The 16,792-nt window shown below is 42.4% G+C and overlaps 1 protein-coding gene across 1 annotated transcript in view; it reads right to left on the bottom strand.

Moving 5' to 3' along the window:
* The window catches only part of DOCK2 (dedicator of cytokinesis 2), a 494,284-nt gene that overhangs the window by 9,795 nt on the left and 467,697 nt on the right, over nucleotides 1-16,792 (bottom strand). The window contains exons 45-48 of the mRNA XM_034779264.1: nucleotides 12,217-12,393; nucleotides 10,578-10,661; nucleotides 5,938-6,075; nucleotides 2,046-2,173 (exon numbers count right to left, since the gene is read on the bottom strand). Coding sequence (XP_034635155.1) covers nucleotides 2,046-2,173; nucleotides 5,938-6,075; nucleotides 10,578-10,661; nucleotides 12,217-12,393 — 527 coding nt within the window. The remainder of the gene's footprint in view (nucleotides 1-2,045; nucleotides 2,174-5,937; nucleotides 6,076-10,577; nucleotides 10,662-12,216; nucleotides 12,394-16,792) is intronic.

Genomic DNA, 16,792 nt, shown 5'->3' with positions numbered 1-16,792 from the left:
TTCTGTAATATGGACAAGCAATCCACTGGCTGGATTGCAGAACTCCTAGCTAGGGGACAGCCTGACTCAGGGAGACAGTTCAGTTTCTGTTTTGGTTTTGGAAGCTGACCCAGACAAATCAGAGACAGGGAGTACCTTGCTAAATTCCCACTCCCCACAAAAGGGGTTCTTTGCACTGCGGTGAGATCGAGCAGTATGGATCAGGGAATTCCAGCACTGCAGTGACCAGCATCCAGCAGAGAGAGAGATCCAACCTGGCACTGGCTATCAAGAGCCAATCAAGACCCCCACAGTATTTCAGACCAGGGAGCCAGTGAGCCTGATAAAAGCCAGAAGAGAACTCTGCCCCACCCAGGAACGAAGACATAGTAAGAAGACCCTTTGTTTATGCTGGCTAACAATTACAGTCATGCAACGCTCTGTTTTAGGACTCAAACTCAGCATGCCATATGCCTGAGAAGATGCCAGGGATGGAGCTGGTGGCTGGGACGAGTTATCAGTGTTGTGAGGTGGGAGACTGGTTTATTTATTAATGTCTAATACTTATTAGTTAACTGTAAGTCTTTCCCCCTCCCCAGATCCTATTTTCCTATCCCAATGAAGTCACCCTTTGTTATGCCATTATTTTTGTAGTGTCACTCTTTTGCTGGGGTTTCTGTTTATGTACTTTATTACCCCTTGTGTAATGGGCTACACACTCTTTGCCAGCTAGCTGTATTGATTTCCTCAAGAGACAGAACCTCTATGCCTGGCACAGTGAGGAGACACTAGGCACCAGAAAAAGAACCCAGCACCCAACCCATGTGAGAAGAGGAGAGAAGTAAATGGAGGAGACTTGAGCCACACCTCAGGGGAGGGGCTACAAACAAAAATATAAATCAAACTTACAAACATCATTTTTCAAGCAGAATTTACAAATAAAATAACACCTTCAACTGTTAAATATTTGTGTAATGATATTCAAAAATCACGTAAGTGTATTTAAAATTCTCATTCTCATCTTCATCTCAGATGGGCCTTCTAGAGCAGGGGTGGTCAAACATTTTGCCCGAGGGCCTCATTGGGGTTGCAAAACTGTAGGGAGGGCCGGGTAGGGAAGGCTGTGCTTCCCCAAACAGCCTGGCCCCCACCCCCTATCCGTCCCCTCCCACTGCCCGTCCCCTGAGTGCCCCCCTCAGAACCACTGACCCATCCAACACCCCTTGCTCCTTGTCCCCTGACACTCCCTTCCAGAACCCCTTGCCCCTAACTGCCCCCCCCCCCCCTATCCACCCCCCCCCTTCTCCTTGTCCCCTGACTTCCCTGACTCCTATGCACACCCCTGCCCCCTGAAAGGCCCCCCGGAACCCCCATGCCTACTCCCCGCCCAGTTCCCCATCTCCTGATCCCTATCCACACCCCTGCCCCCTGACAGGCCCCCCCGGGACTCCCACGTTTATCCAACACCCCCACACCCCCATTCCCCGTCCCCTGACCACCACCCCCGAACCTCTGCACCATCCAACCGCCCCCTGCTCCCTGTCCCCTGACTGCCCCCTGGGACCCCCAGCCCCTTATTCAACCCCCCGGCCCCCTTACCATGCCGCTCAGAACAGCATGTCTGGCAGCCGCGCCACCTGGCCGGAGCCAGCCATACTACCACTCTGCTCGGCAGGAGCGCGTCGCTCCGCTGCCCAGCGTGCTGCCTGTGTGGCTGTGGGGGAGGGGGGACAGCAGGGGAGGGGCTGGGGGCTAGCCTCCCGGGCAGGGAGCTCAGGGGCCAGGCAGGACGGTCCCACGGGCCGCATTCGGTCTGTGGGCCGTAGTTTGCCCATCTCTGTTCTAGAGTATATTGTGTTTTTCCCTGGCACATTATGTGAAATAGTACAACTCACCATCTGGAGTAGCCCTGACTTCAATACAATGATGGTGCTGACATATATAAAATAATTGCCATTGATCTGACTCCTTGAATAGTTTTTCTGCGGTCTTATGCTTAATCATATGTAACTGGATGAAAACAAGATGTGGTGGTGGAGGCATTTAGTGTGATATTAACGACCCACCTTTCTGAGGCCATTTTGACTGGAGTGCTACAGTCTGAATTCATGGAAGCCAGTGAAATAACTGACATCTGGCGATAAGATCTCAGCATTGACCTCGGCCGACCTACTCTCTTGTCATCGAAATCCGGCTATGAGACAGAAAAGAAAAAAATATACCATGAACAATTTTTGTGATGCACCCTTTATGAGGATGGCACAGATGTTCTAGGAGTGGATTTGGAGGAAACAGTTCATTAACTAAGAAGTGTAACCTCATTACCTTGATTTTGTTTACTCTCCCTGGGAACTCTAAAACTAAGTGGTAGAGTGAGAATAAGTGGTAAGAAGAATTGAGACAGTTTGTTTTATATTTGAGAGAGACACACACACACACACACACACACACACACACACACAGGTTTTGGCACTGGCTAGTCTCAGACATGATGCAGGGAAGCACGTGTATTGTTTTATCAAACAGCTCTGGCCAATGCTCACTCCAAACTATTTCTCTTGTCCCAAGACTAGATGCTGCCTCCTCTCTACGTTTAAGCTTCTCTTTCCCACGCCCCCGCCCCCTTGATATTTTCATGTTGACTGGCTCAGATTCCTCTCCTCCTTGTAACCTGCAGGTTGAAAACAGGTGCAGCATGACAGGCTTGCCAGTGAGATCAGATCTGGTCACCTTGATTTGCTATGGTCATGCTGGGTGCTCCATCTATTTCCATTCCTTTAAATCATGCAAATGACATGGCCTGAGATGAGAAGGGGGACATGACTCCAAGTCTCTCTTATTAGCCAAGATTGGTCAATGCAATGGGGAAATTGAACTGGCTATTGGCCACTCATTCTTCTTTGTGCTCGGGCTGCAGCAAGCTCTCAGCTCATTTGGGGATTATTTCCATGGCAGTGACTTTGACTTCCTTCTTTCTGGATCCTCATGCTGGTAGTAGCAGCAGCAAGGTCAATGTTTCTTGGCCAATTCCCAACATAAGTCTAAACAGCAGAGTCTGCTCCCATTCTTGAGGGTTGGATCCAAGGATCCACAATGAAACTGTGTGTTCAGATGTGCCCTCCTCTTTCTCAGCTGAAATATTGCCTCGAGTGAGTTTTGTAAGTGTGAACATTCCCCATTTTAGTTCATCATTGTAATGTCACAGGTTGAGAAGCATTTCCCAACACATATCTATTGTGAACTACTTTCCATCCTGCTTTAATAACACAATAATAACTTTAAAAATAAATCTGAGGACCCACCATGTTTGCTAATTACATAATAAAGTTCTTCTGATTGTTCAGATAATGTTCAATCCATTTGGAAATTGGTGTATAATCTCATATGCTAGACTCCCCAACTGTTGGTTTCTGATGCTATCGCTTTTCACTAAGACAGTTTCCTCCAGCAAGAGGACCAGAAAATCCATTTATAGTTCCCAAGTTTATTTTCAAACACTTTTCACAGTTTATGTGCAGTGAGAATTGCCTCTCATCCTGTGAGCTCCCAGAGTGCTGTGATAACACACAATGGGTGCAGCCACCTTTTAAATAGAAAAAGCTTGCACCAGCAGCCTGAAAGAGAATTAGGGATAACAACACTGAAATGGCGCTCCATTTCGAACTAACTGGCTTTTCTGTATGTGATAAAATGGATGAAATACTGTTATCCACCAACTTTATTAATTTATGAGAAACTTCTTGAGCAGTGATAAAATAATGTGCTTTGCTGCATAGCGTATCTTTGAATAGAACTGTATTTTGTAACAGCACATTACATAATTTTGAAACATGCTGAACCTCAGCTCTGGAAGGCAGCCCAGAATGAGTAAGGGGGAGATTTGCATTTAAAGAGCTATTTCATATATGTATAATGAAAATATGTTCCCAAAAGTCTGCATCAAGGCAGGGTTGACACACTATGTATTTTCACCTATCTCGGTTCATTTGTAAATGAAGCATTGTAAGCCCACAAAATGGAAGCTCTATGAGACAAGTCAACAGAGACAAGAAGAATGGTTGTCCTATCTCTGGGGAATTTAAGAGGAAGGCAAAAAGACATCCCTTGATCCTGCACCTAGGAAGTAAATGGTCAATGCATTTACATTCATGAAAATGGGATCCCAACCAGCCTTGGTTGGAAATGCTGCAGAAGGACATTTCGGTTGAGCTGAACTTAGACTGAAAATTTAGTCTCTAGAAAGCGTGTTGTGATTTTGTTTTCTATGTAACCTTTCTGTCTCCATTATTATTACTCACTATTTCTTAAATCTTGATACTGAATTTATGATTGTTTTCACGGTAAACATATCTCAGTGCTATGGTATTATTGAAGGAGTTGACCCTGGATTGATATGTTCAAGTTGGTGTGTCTATTGTTCCATTGCAGACCATATACCTGGTATCACTGTGAGTATTCAGTGGATAAGGGGCTGAATGTTACAGAGAGATGTTTCAAAGGGGCTCAGGGAAAGGGGTGCACCTATTGTTAACCTGCAAGGCAAAATAAAGCTGGCATAGCCCACAGGAGATTGTTAGGGTGGCTAACAGAATGGAGGGGCAGGGGAGTGGACACCCAGTTAAGCACAAGCAAGTATCTCTCTCACTGGAGGCAGGGGGAAACAATTGACTCTCCATGCTGGGCATCCCGAAAACTGTCATAACTGTATACTGTGTAGGCCAGGGATTGGCAACCTTTGGCACATGGCACGCCAGGGTAAGTACCCTGGCAGGCCGGGCTGGTTTGTTTACCTGCCGCGTCCTCAGGTTCGGCTGATCGCGGCTTCCACTGGCCGTGGTTCGCCACTCCAAGCCAATGGTGGCTGCGGGAAACGGCGCAGGCCAAGGGATGTGCTGGCCGCTGCTTCCCGCTGCCCCATTGGCCTGGAGCGGCGAACCGCAGCCAGTGGGAACCGCGATCGGCCGAACCTGCGGACGTGGCATGTAAACAAACTGGACCAGCCTGCCAGGTGCTTACCCTGGTGAGCCGTGTGCCAAATGTTGCTGATCACTGGTGTAGGCCACGGGGATTCTGTCAAACTATGAAAGGCTTGGAAAGGAAATCTTAGTGTGGAGAAGAAGAGGGGGTTAGTCACAAAAGCAGTACATTCTATTCTTGCTCTTGTCAAATAAAAATCATACATAGGTTACTCTTTACTTTTACAAAAGTTGATCTAAATGGCTGTTGAAGGTTTCAACATTTGGCTAGATTGTGAACATTGGGTTACATCTCTTTCCACATTGAGTCTGCCTCCAGTTGACTGAATTATAGGAAAGATATTGTCATAAATGGCTGGAATTGGCATTATTCAGGAATATACCATAGGATGATGCCCAGGCTGTAGGGGAGAAGTTTTTTTTTTTCAGTATAACAATTGAATCAACATGTAAAAAATAAAAAATGAATATATAGCAGGAGCAGCACAATTTCAATCCCCAAATGACAGGGCTCTACTTTCTAACACCAACAAACAACTGAACTAATGTTCAGATATTTAGACTTGTTTTGCTCCCAGAGTTATCTGGGAATAGAAGTAGAGTCACATGGTTGGAATCAGACAAGGGCAGGGAGCTATCTATGGACAAGTGTGGATCAGAGCTACTAAAAAATATTCCAAAGAGAAAAAAATGTGTCATGGCATGTTGTCAGAGGGCTTGTTTCTTTATAATATGAAAAAGAAATGCAAGTTTAACAGAGATAGGGAAGGATTCCAAATCTCAGAAAGGGGGATGTTTGGTGCATCAGGGAACTAATAAACTACTCTGACTGTAAGATTCAGGTCATGGTGCCTTCACATCACAGGACCACTCTAAGTAACAAATATGCAGGAGGCACTTTTGATTACAGGAAAAGTACAGGGCATACACTAAATAAAGGGCAAGTGAAGCAGAGAGGAGAGAAATAAATAGAGAGCCTTACCAATTCTCTGACTCCATATTGTTTTTCTACTTTGATCTTTAAGTGCTTGAAACACTCCTCCATACGGTCGTGGAAAGGACGAAGGTTATCAGAAACCCTTTTTTCATGAATCTTAATTCCAGCCCCAAGGAAAGGTATCTTGGATAAAATAAAAAGCAAGAATATTAAACTGGATCTGCCAAGCCCCCTCCCTCCATTTACAGAATCTGCCAAGTCAACTGGAAAACCATTACTGAGACTTGTAATAGATTTGTCAACTGGAATAGATTTGTCAGCCCCAGGAACTGGGAGAAGCAGGTAGGAAGCTTGCTGCAAATTGGAGAGGGCTTCTGAAAAGCCAGCTTGCTGGGTAAACTGTTGGAGCAGGCTGTCTGAGTGGGCTACTTCATGATGATGGAGGTTTTTGTTTTTGTTTTTCCTCCATATTCTGAGATTTGGATATACCCTGTGAAAGAATCGGAGAAAATCCCTGGCTCTGCTCACAGAAACAGCATTGAGAGTTCAATTCTGTGCACTCATGGGACTTGTCAAAGGGAGATTTGGTTATCTCAAATACTAATCCGTCTACTAACAAAGGCACTTGCCATTTCTTGATGACTGAGTGTAGACAGAAAGGTTGATCCATTTGATCTAAATGGCTGTCACACGCCAAGCTTCCAAATCCTAACTTTTCTTGGAAACCCATCATTCTGTGTCTTTGGGACTGCCAGTGATTTAAGCCAGGGGATCTTAAGTCTATCTGTTCAGTTAGAAGAAGAGAGATGCAGGCAGCCATTCTCTCAGAGATAAACAGGCCTCTCCATCCCAGTTCACCAAGACAACATCCTCTCTTCATTTAAATCCCACATGAAATCCCTTAAATTATGTGTCGCAACACATAGCAAGTTACTTTACCAGAAAATAAATACTAAATATACTACCTAAATGTGCTCAGAATGAAGCAAACATCATCTTATTACTGTGATCCTTCTCCTCTGCCTCCCCACTTTCTTTGTTACATTCTTACACTAGACTATATGATCTCCAGAGTAGGGACTGTATCTCTCATCTCTAGCTGTTTTGTAAAGTGCCTGGCACACTTTTGGGTACTGTATAAATAGGGCCCTACCAAATTCACAACCATGAAAAACGTGTCATGGACTATGAAATCTGGTCTCTCCCACGGTGAAATCTGGTCTTTTCTGTGCTTTTACCCTATACTATACAGATTTCATGGGGGAGATCAGCATTTATCAAATTAGAGATCCTGACCAAAAAGGGAGTTGCAGGAGAGGTCGCAGGGTTATTTTAAGGGGATTGCAGTATTGCTACCCTTACTTCTGTGCTGCCTTCAGAGCTGGGTGGCTGGAGAGTGGCAGCTCTTTGCCAGGCGCCCAGTTCTGAAAGAAGCACCCTGCCAGCAGCAGTGCAGAAGTAAGGGTGGCAATACCATACCATGTTGTCCTTACTTCTGTGCTGCTGCTGGGGACAGTTCTGCCTTCACAGCTGGGTTTCCGGCCAGCACCTGCCCTTCTCCAGCTGCTCAGCTCTGAAGGCAGTGCCAGTGCCAGCGGCAGTGCAGAAGTAAAGGTAGCACTACCGCAACCTGCCCTACAATAACCTTGTGACCTCCGCACAACTCCCTTTTGGGCCAGGACCCCTACAATTACAACACCGTGAAATTTCAGATTTAAATAGCTGAAATCATGAAATTTATGATTTAAAAAATCCTATGACCATGAAATTGACCAAAATGGACCATGAATTTGGTAGGGCCCTATATATAAACAATAGTAAACAAGTATAGCCATGCAGTGAAACTAACCCACTCTTCTCCCCAACTGAGAGGGCACCTACTTGCTCCTGAGTACTTTAAGAAGGCTATTTGTGAGATTTATTCACTATACTTTTAACTATCCTATTGCAAATAATCTATTGGTAATGCGGCAAAAACCTTATAGCTAGTTCTAAGTAATGCATTGTTTTTTTGCATTATCCACTTACATTTTTAGGTTTCATGTATTGTGTTATGACTCTGTAAATAGCATTAATATATATAAACATATCCTTATTGATCTCATATTTTATGGAAGTTCATTCTCAGCCTGCCCCTTAGAAGTACCTCTGTTATGGACAATCTGCTGATCCTGTCCTGGGGGAATAACAGGGAAGTATCCGAATCACAGATCTGGGGCCTAAGGGCATTGTATTAAATAAAGACAAACCACAAAAGCTGCAATTTTGTAGTGCAATCTGGGGCATCCATTAAGTGTTTCAGACTGTCAATACGGGAGAAGAACACTGTGCAGATGGTGTGGGGTATCCAGAAGACAAATCTGTGAAATTTGGTGACCATCAGTTATGGCAAGCCCGAAAACCAGAGCAATTAAAATTCAACAAGATGCAGTGGAGGAAACTTATTTGGAAGCTTCATTTGTGGTTAAAGACAGGAACTGATAGTCAAGGCTTGCTGCCTCCTTATCTATCCAATGGAGGTAATGCTTCCCTTCCTCACAGGGGTGTTATGAACCACATTTCACGAACACGTGTGAGCTGTTCTGATAATACAGTGATGGGAAATATATGGCAGGCTCTATAGTAGAAAGAGGGATATACAGGACATATCAAAAGAAATCTAGAGTCACACATTACTGGTGAGAGGATTCCTGTCTAACGAATAATATTTCCCAGCCATCCACGTTAGGGGAAAAAAGGAACCTAGTGGTAGGATTTGAGACATTTAATAACTAGCATATTTTAATATTGCGCATGAACTTAATGTAATGATTTTTATGCCTATTCTGTTCATAGCAAATATATTATATTTCTCTTTCATTCATGTTGTTTACATTTCAGAGCAGGGAGGGGAGGTGTTCACAAATAACGGTGGTTATAGATTGGCAGAGAAATTTAAAATGAAGCTTTTCTATCCCACAGTCACTCTGTGTCCCAGATACAGTTTTGTAGCAGCATTAACTGTTTTGACAAGATCATAAAAATAGCTCTGATATTTCCTGAAGTCATGGGTTTTTTTTTTCCTCCTCTTTGTAGCACCAAATAGTTTAGGACAATAAAGAGAACTATTTTCCCTTGAATCTCATCAAAACTGATGTTGCTTTTGTGACACCGTCTACAGTAGATGTGTTTTATTCTTTGAGAACAAGGGGAAGCCGCAGGTTGGGTAGCTTATCAAAGCACACTTTAAAAATAAGAAAGAAATAGCTGGAATGTAGCTGGCGCAGGTAGAATATTCTGTCTTTTCTCTAGAGAGATCAACCTTATAAAGTATTGACTACCACTCTTCTATGCTGTTTGTGGAGCTGAGTGTTGCATAAGGATGTGCAGCAGCAATCATGCACATGATATGGGGCATATACTGCCAGGCCCCTAAGCAACACAAAATTCCATTGAAGTTTTTGACTCCAAAAAAAATATGACAAACAATGAATGTTTAAAATGAGTGAGGAAAGCTAAAAATGAAGGTGAACTGTTTTCTAACATTTATAGGTTCCCCTTCTCCAATCAACTTGTGAAGCCCCTTATGGTCTTCTTACACTTTCAGTTTTGTCTCCAGGGACGTCTGCTAGAGTTTAAGATCTTACCCAGTAGCAATAAGGGTAGCTCCTTTTGTGAGAATTTTATGCAAACAATTCCAGAGATATGCTAGAGGGGGTAGCTCTGTGGCCTATTGTTAAAGCTTTGCCCTCAACCTGTATGGAGGTTGTCAGGTGATTTCTCCGAGTCTGGTGGTGTTTCACCCACCCCTCTCCAGACACTGCTAACCAGTCCCTCCTCAAAATAAAAAAGTACTCTGCAGGAGGAAATGTATTCAATTTGGAATGGATCAAACCTCACAAAAATGACAGCCTCTTCTTTATTTTTTAAATAACTATCTCTAGATCCCCTACAAAGTTTTATCTGCATCACTCCATTTCAGAAGATAACAACTCTTGGCTGTGTAATTTGATCCAGCATCTCAGTAAGTTTGTCAGTAAAGCAGATTTCCAGTTATATATGTTAACATTTGCCAAGTGGTGTAAGCCTCCTTTTGTGTTTGAGAGAGCATTTTTGCCTGAATAGGTTCAAATTAAAACCTCTCATACCTCCTCTCTGCAATACCATATGTCCCCAGGACAGGAGATTTATCACAGGGTAAAGGGAACATTTTAGTACAGTGTTTCTCGAAGTGGGGTTGCTGCTTGTGTAGGGAAAGCCCTTGGCGGGCCGGGCTGGTTTGTTTACCTGCCCTGACAACAAGGTCCGGCAGATCGCAGCTCCCACTGGCCGCGGTTCACTGCTCCAGGCCAATGGGAGCTGCTGGAAGCGGCGTGGGCTGAGGGACTTACTGGCCGCTGCTTCCAGCAGCCCCCATTGGCCTGCAGCAGCAAACCTACTCAAGCGGTAACCCCAGTTTGAGAAACACTGTTTTAGTAGGAATCCATTGTAAAAATCTTTGGTAATGTAGCACCAAGCCAATCTGTTAGTTTCTAGCTATAAAGTTGATTTTTTTCCTTTTAAAAAAGCAGGAGAGGGAAACATACAAATAAAAATGATAGACCCATTTAAGTCACATTACACTCTCCCAATGGAAAGAAAACTGATAAATGGAAAAAAGGAATAACCAGGTAAACCTCAGAAAATTGCTGCCAGTATGGCATTACCTGCCAAGCAATCAGGTCTTTGAGTCGGTTCAGCTTCTCTTGATCCTCTGGATGGTCTTTGGCATACTCATCGGTGAAGAAAGCCTGCAAGGGGCATGTAAATCATTCAGTCCTTAACACGAAAAGGAATCAATGCTTTCTCCAGCGTGAGTCACTGATCACTATAGAACTCTATCTCTAATCGAATGATAAGACATCTGCTTTCCTCTAGAGCAGCCGCTTGTGGTGATGCTTTATTAGTAAACCAATTGAGGATCAAAGGGCATTTTTATTTCTTCAAATATTTTCAGTGTCCATTTAACGCATTTGAGCTCAGGACCACCATCTTGAAAAGCCAACCTCTTGTTTTCAAGTTTAACTAACACTTACTTCAGTTAGGGGTACCACGTAGTTGGAGTGCCATAATTTATCCATCAATGAATGGTGCCCTTTTTTGTTGTTTAGCTAACATAATTGCACCTCCTGGATGATCAGTTAGATAAGAGTTAAACTTTTCCACCTGCCGCTATAGGACACAGATGCAATTAATAACTTTAGCCATTACTCACGGCACCTGTGATACATGGGGGGGAAGGGAGGAGTAGCTCCCTTTGATGGACACCCAGCCAGCCAGTTAGCTGTAAAATCCCTCTTGGTCTGTTCAAAGGGAACTACTCCCACCCCTTCATGTATCACAGCACCTCTTTCTGAGCCCAAAGTAAAGGTAGTAAGTAAACAAGCAGCAGTGTTATGACAGATTGCCTCTTTCTGAGCCCAAAGTAAAGGTAGTAAGTAAACAAGCAGCAGTGTTATGACAGATTGCCTCACTGCAGGTCTGGTGAATATAATGCCAATGAATGCCTTTTTTAAATGATTTAGAGACCTTCCAGGACATGTATAGGTTTGGACAGAGAGGTTTGGATTGCTTGGGAATATATGAAGATAGAGACCGGATACTGGACTAGATGGCCTGATAGAAGCCAGCACTAGATGTTCACATGAAGGTGCAAGAGCACCACAGATATGTGATAATTAAGTCTCATTGTTATCTCTAATAGAGATTGTCTTAAGCCTTGATGCGTGAGATTTAATATCCCTTCCAAAATTTTTGTTATGAGGTTGTCTTGGAATTATTGTCTTCAATAACTGAGTTCCTTAAGGGGCTGCGTCTCCATGTACCCTGTTGTTCTAACAAAATACATTTCTTTACAACAAAAACTGCCTTGTAAAAGGCTGCAGTTACTGGAAAAAGTAGTTAACAAGGTAAGAGATTTACTAACTCTGAGTCTGCTAGACTGCTAGAAGAAGAACTTGCGATGATTTACCCCAGACCAAACCAGTTGAGACATGGAAGTCTATTTCATTAGAACATGTGTAATCATATCCTCCCATATCACACTTACATGGAAACCCCCATGCCTGCAATTAATTTTAAGCATCAGTCCTACATCCATGTTAGAGTCAACTTTTAAAGGAGACTAAGTCAGACGTGACCAGATTCTGAAGATCTTCAAATTAATGAGGTTCATCCTTTCTTTGTCCCCATCCTACTATCTCCCACCACAGCTTTTGACAATCACTAAGCAAGCAGAAACAGAGCTATCATTACTGAGAATAGAAAAATCTGTGAAAATGATCTTAAAGCTATTAAAATCATTACCTTTTCATATTTAGCAAAGCCTCCCATGACGGCTGGATCAACAATTCCATTCAGAAGCATGGAGAGAGGGTTAATGGGAAGATTTTCATCACTCTGGTACTGGTTAATCATCATCAAAATTTTCTCATTTGTCATGGACATTGTCTCAATGGCATTCTCCAGTGGACTAATGGTTGCCTATGAAATAAGAGGAGGAATGTTTAATGTGTCTATTTGATTTAATTTAACCACTCATGCTGACTTCTAAAACTTCCTTGGCCTCCTGCTAAACCAGTGTCCAACAGGATTAGATGACTCCACATAGGGCTCAGGTGTGCTTTTCAGCCAGCTCTCAAGAATGCTGCACAGATATAGTGTGTAATATCTCCTGTGCTTTCTATTCTTGTTCTGAGACCACTGAGGAAGTGCAAATATTTTTCAAAGTGAACAGTTTTAATAATGTGTGTGTGTAGAGGAGAGGTGAAGGGGAGTGAAGAATTAACTCATCACAGCAGAGCTCTGAGGAAAAAAATCATTCTTCTATATCTTTTGTGTATTTTTATGCAATTCTCTCCTCAGGACATCTGAATAAAAAAACAGGATTAGGGTTTCTAAAGAATACTTCCACTACTGTTGCATATTCCACCTCTGAATTCATAATCCCCTTGTATATGCCTCTGAAATTATAATCAATAGCAAAGTAACCAAATGAAATGTCACAAACAGAAGATTATGACTTCAGCTGAAGAATAGCAGCAGGAGCAAATGAACTCCTAGGAAACCAAGATGTTGCTTTCATGCAGTTGTCTTTTGTAATCAAGAACAAGGGAAAAGAAAATATAAGAAAATGAAAAAAAAATAAAGTAGAACTCGTTAGTGATTTCTTGCTCTAGCAGGACATGGTTTTTTGAAATGCAGGCTCCCAGCACTGAGGAATGAAATATTCAAGGGAGTAACACAAACATCATATTGTATCATAGATGATGAATTTCTCTAACATCTGTTGACACTCTCCCCCTCCTTGGTCATTTTCATTTCTTAGATAAAAACATAATTGGTTTGATGTCTGTGCTAGAACTAATGTAACAGCATCAGGTCTCTCAGAACAAGATCTGTCATTGTCTGCATTCATGTGGCAGTGAATTGGGTTCTGTCAAAACAGGGAAGAGTAAGAGAAAAGCTGATATTTTTCTATATCTTATTTATAGCCAGCAGCACATCTGTTTTCTCTCTTGTTGCAAGGTGTGTGGGAGAGCTGGCTACCATCAGAAAAAAGATGGACATTGTGCCAATGCTCAAAGTGGGACAGGAGGCGCAGAGATGCACTTATAGTCATGTTGCCTGAGAAGAAAGGAGGGAAATAGGTGATCACACAGTACCATGTTCCCCTTCTAAATATGGTACAGCACTGTGCTCCCATGTAAGATCAGAATGTAGATGGGGTTATCTGTTATCATGGCAGTAAAAATCCACCAAGATATGCTTTGCTCCTCTAGCCACTTGTTGGTTATATAGAAAGTAACACTATCGGTATAAATAGCTATTTAACCTTAAGTATATGGGAGACGAAGTGCTAATGCTTAAGACAAATCCCAGTTTAGGAACCTCTTGGGTCTCTGTCCAGCCCCCACAGTATTCTCCTGCTGGTAATTTAGATGTACTGTAACAGTTGCAAAGTAAACAGTTGCTTCTTAGGGCTTGTCTGCAAGGTGTAGCTAAGTGCACTAGAGGGATTAAATTCTCATGTACCAAACATTTTGGCATGCTAGCCGGTCTGTGTAGTCCATGTTGGTGTGCACTAAAAGCTCCCCAGTGTGCATTAGTGTAGTACTGTCTCAGTGAGATCAGATTGTTAGATAAATGCTAACTTTCTCAACGGTATCAAGTATCAGGGGGTAGCCGTGTTAGTCTGTATCTACAAAAACAACAAGGAGTCTGGTGGCACCTTAAAGACTAACAGATTTATTTGGGCATAAGTTTTCATGGGTAAAAACCTCACTTCTTTGGATGCATACCGTTTCTCAACGGTACTAAGTTAATGCGCATTAGGTAATTTTTAGCACACACTGGAAGGGTCTACAAGGGCTAATTAATATGCAACACAGCAGTGTGCTTTAGAATTCAACCCCTCTAGTGCTCATTGCTGTACTGTGTAGACAAGCCCTTAGTTAACTTAATGTTGATTTAAGCCTTAAAATTTCAAGAGAGTGGTGTTGCATGTATAATGGCATAGGCATATGTGACCCTTCACAGACACATAAAAGAGAAGGTCCCTGCCCCAAGGAGCTTCAAGCCTCCAGTAGACAAATGATATAATGGGAGATGACAAGAGGAAGGGGAAGGAGAAGAGACCATATAAAAGAAAGAGAAAAGCAAAACTGCTCTTGGGGAGGGCATCAGTATTCACAGAACTCAGGTCATTTCTATGGCTTTGTTCAGTGCTCTTTAGGTTGTTAAACAATGATGGGGTTCAAGACCATGTGGTACCTGAATAGATGATACTGATGGAAAGCTAACAAGGGAGTTTTGATAAAGGATATGAGGAAGAAAGGGAGGCTGTGCCGGGGACAGGAGGGATTGTTAAAAAAAGATGGACTGGTGTGGAGCAGACCAGGGGAGCATTAAAGAGGAGAATTGGTAGCACACAGGACCTGAGCGATGTGGCTCTGGAACAGGAGGAAAATGGAGATTAGAGTCAGGTAATATGGGATAAAATATATTTGCTCTTTTTTTTTTTTTTTTGGTAAAAGCTCTGAATAGAAAACATTTTAGGGAAAAATTAATTAGATACAGGTTTGAACCCCTAACATCAGATCTCCCAACAGTCCTAGTTTTCATGGCACTGTCCCATGGTCAGCCCCAGAACCCCCTGTGCCCGTTGAAGTGAAAATTTCCCACATTCAAGTCTGCCTAGGGGAAGGAGCCATTTGTTTGCCCCAGGCCCTCCATTTGAGAAGGTCCCCAAACTGAGTGGCACTGCAACCTGGCGCACGGGGTCACAGTGCCACTCAAGTCTGGCCCATCAGCTTCTCCATCTCCATCTATAGAGGGGCAGACAGGCCAAACATGAGTGGTGCTGTGTCCTGCTTTAGCCACATGAAATACTGGGAGGTATGTTAATACTGCAGTTTATGCATAGAAACCAAGAAAGAAACTAATGATCTTATTTTTATTCTCAAAAATGAATGACATGCCAAAAAAAAAAAAAAGCCCTCCATAAATGGTAAAGGCAATTAGATTTTATTTTTCTTTGTAATACTTTACGGTGTTGCTATTAACATACATAAGGACATTTTTCTTAAGAATGAATTTTAATTTGACAGTCTCATACTCACATCTCTATACTTGGTTATAAATATAAGTTGCCAAGGAAATATTTTTAAAATGCAGTTTTTCCTGAAGGCAAAACCTGTGTGGGGATTTTACAATATGATCCTAATATGTTGATGAATGTGACATATAAGAAGGAAACCAGATAATATTTAGAATTGGCCTATATACAGTATATAATAGTTAAATATAATACTCTGAAATGTACATTCAGAGTTCTGTGAAATTCAGCCATTTACATTCAAATTATTTTAGTCAAATTATTTACAGTTCACAGGGCTGCAACTCAAACAAAATCACTAAGTTTTCTGCCTGTTTCCATCTCAAAATAAATAGCCATTCCTTTGCACTACTGAAAAATGAGTTTGTCTAGAGTTGAGCCCCAGCTAAAACTTTTCAATGAAGCTGGCCAGACTTTGGGGTCCATAGGTTTTCCAAGTATTAAATCTCCTGTGTTCTTTTAGGCTATAAAAGCTATGCTTGGCGAAGCAATGGAATTCCAGTTCCTGACTGTTAATAACCACCTGAGTTGTACTTTATAAAATTTATAGAACACTCAAGATGTAAAGATTTTAACTTGCTGTGATCGTTCTAATATGGGTATGAAGCAGCAATAAAAACTTCACATTCCATTTCTGTGCATATTAATCAGGCTGTATTAATCAGGGCTTCCATTTGGCTTTGAGCAGGCCTTCTGTGGGATGGACTGATGTTCCTTTCCCCTGAATCAAGCTCTTATATCCTTCGTAGGCCAGATTTCTTTTAGCAGCACATTTGAGATCCTGGATCTGAAGTGATGTTTAGTTTTATGGTCAATGGGATTTTTAATGGATCAAATTAAAAAAAAAAACTGTTAAGGCAGCAGGTTAGGAAGAGGGGCAACTCTCTACCCCTCCAAGTGCTTTTTCAGGCTTCATGTCAGATATTTCCTAATGGTCCTGTCTCTTTTAGTGCATCTACATGTGTGTATTCCAGTGATGCCCAGGAGCCAAATTAGTGATCAACATCACCTAAAAGAGCCACAGTCGTGTGAATTCATTATTTCATTTACTATTTTATATATATTATTCTCACAGCAAATGACTGAGCAAGTATTCTACAATTGGTTAATAACATAGTAAAAGCATCCTGAATAGTTGATGACTTAGACTGGTTAATAATTAAATCACACAGCGGGTTAATACCACGTGCTGCAAGGAGCCACAGGAGACACATTCAAGAGCCACTTGCGGCTCCTGAGCCTCAGCCGGACGATCGCGCGTGTTTT

Source organism: Trachemys scripta, chromosome 8 (genome assembly GCF_013100865.1).
Source record: "Trachemys scripta elegans isolate TJP31775 chromosome 8, CAS_Tse_1.0, whole genome shotgun sequence".
Classification (NCBI taxonomy): domain Eukaryota; kingdom Metazoa; phylum Chordata; order Testudines; family Emydidae; genus Trachemys; species Trachemys scripta.
The sequence above is the reverse complement of the archived record's forward strand: the minus strand, read 5'-3'. Positions and strand labels throughout refer to the sequence as shown.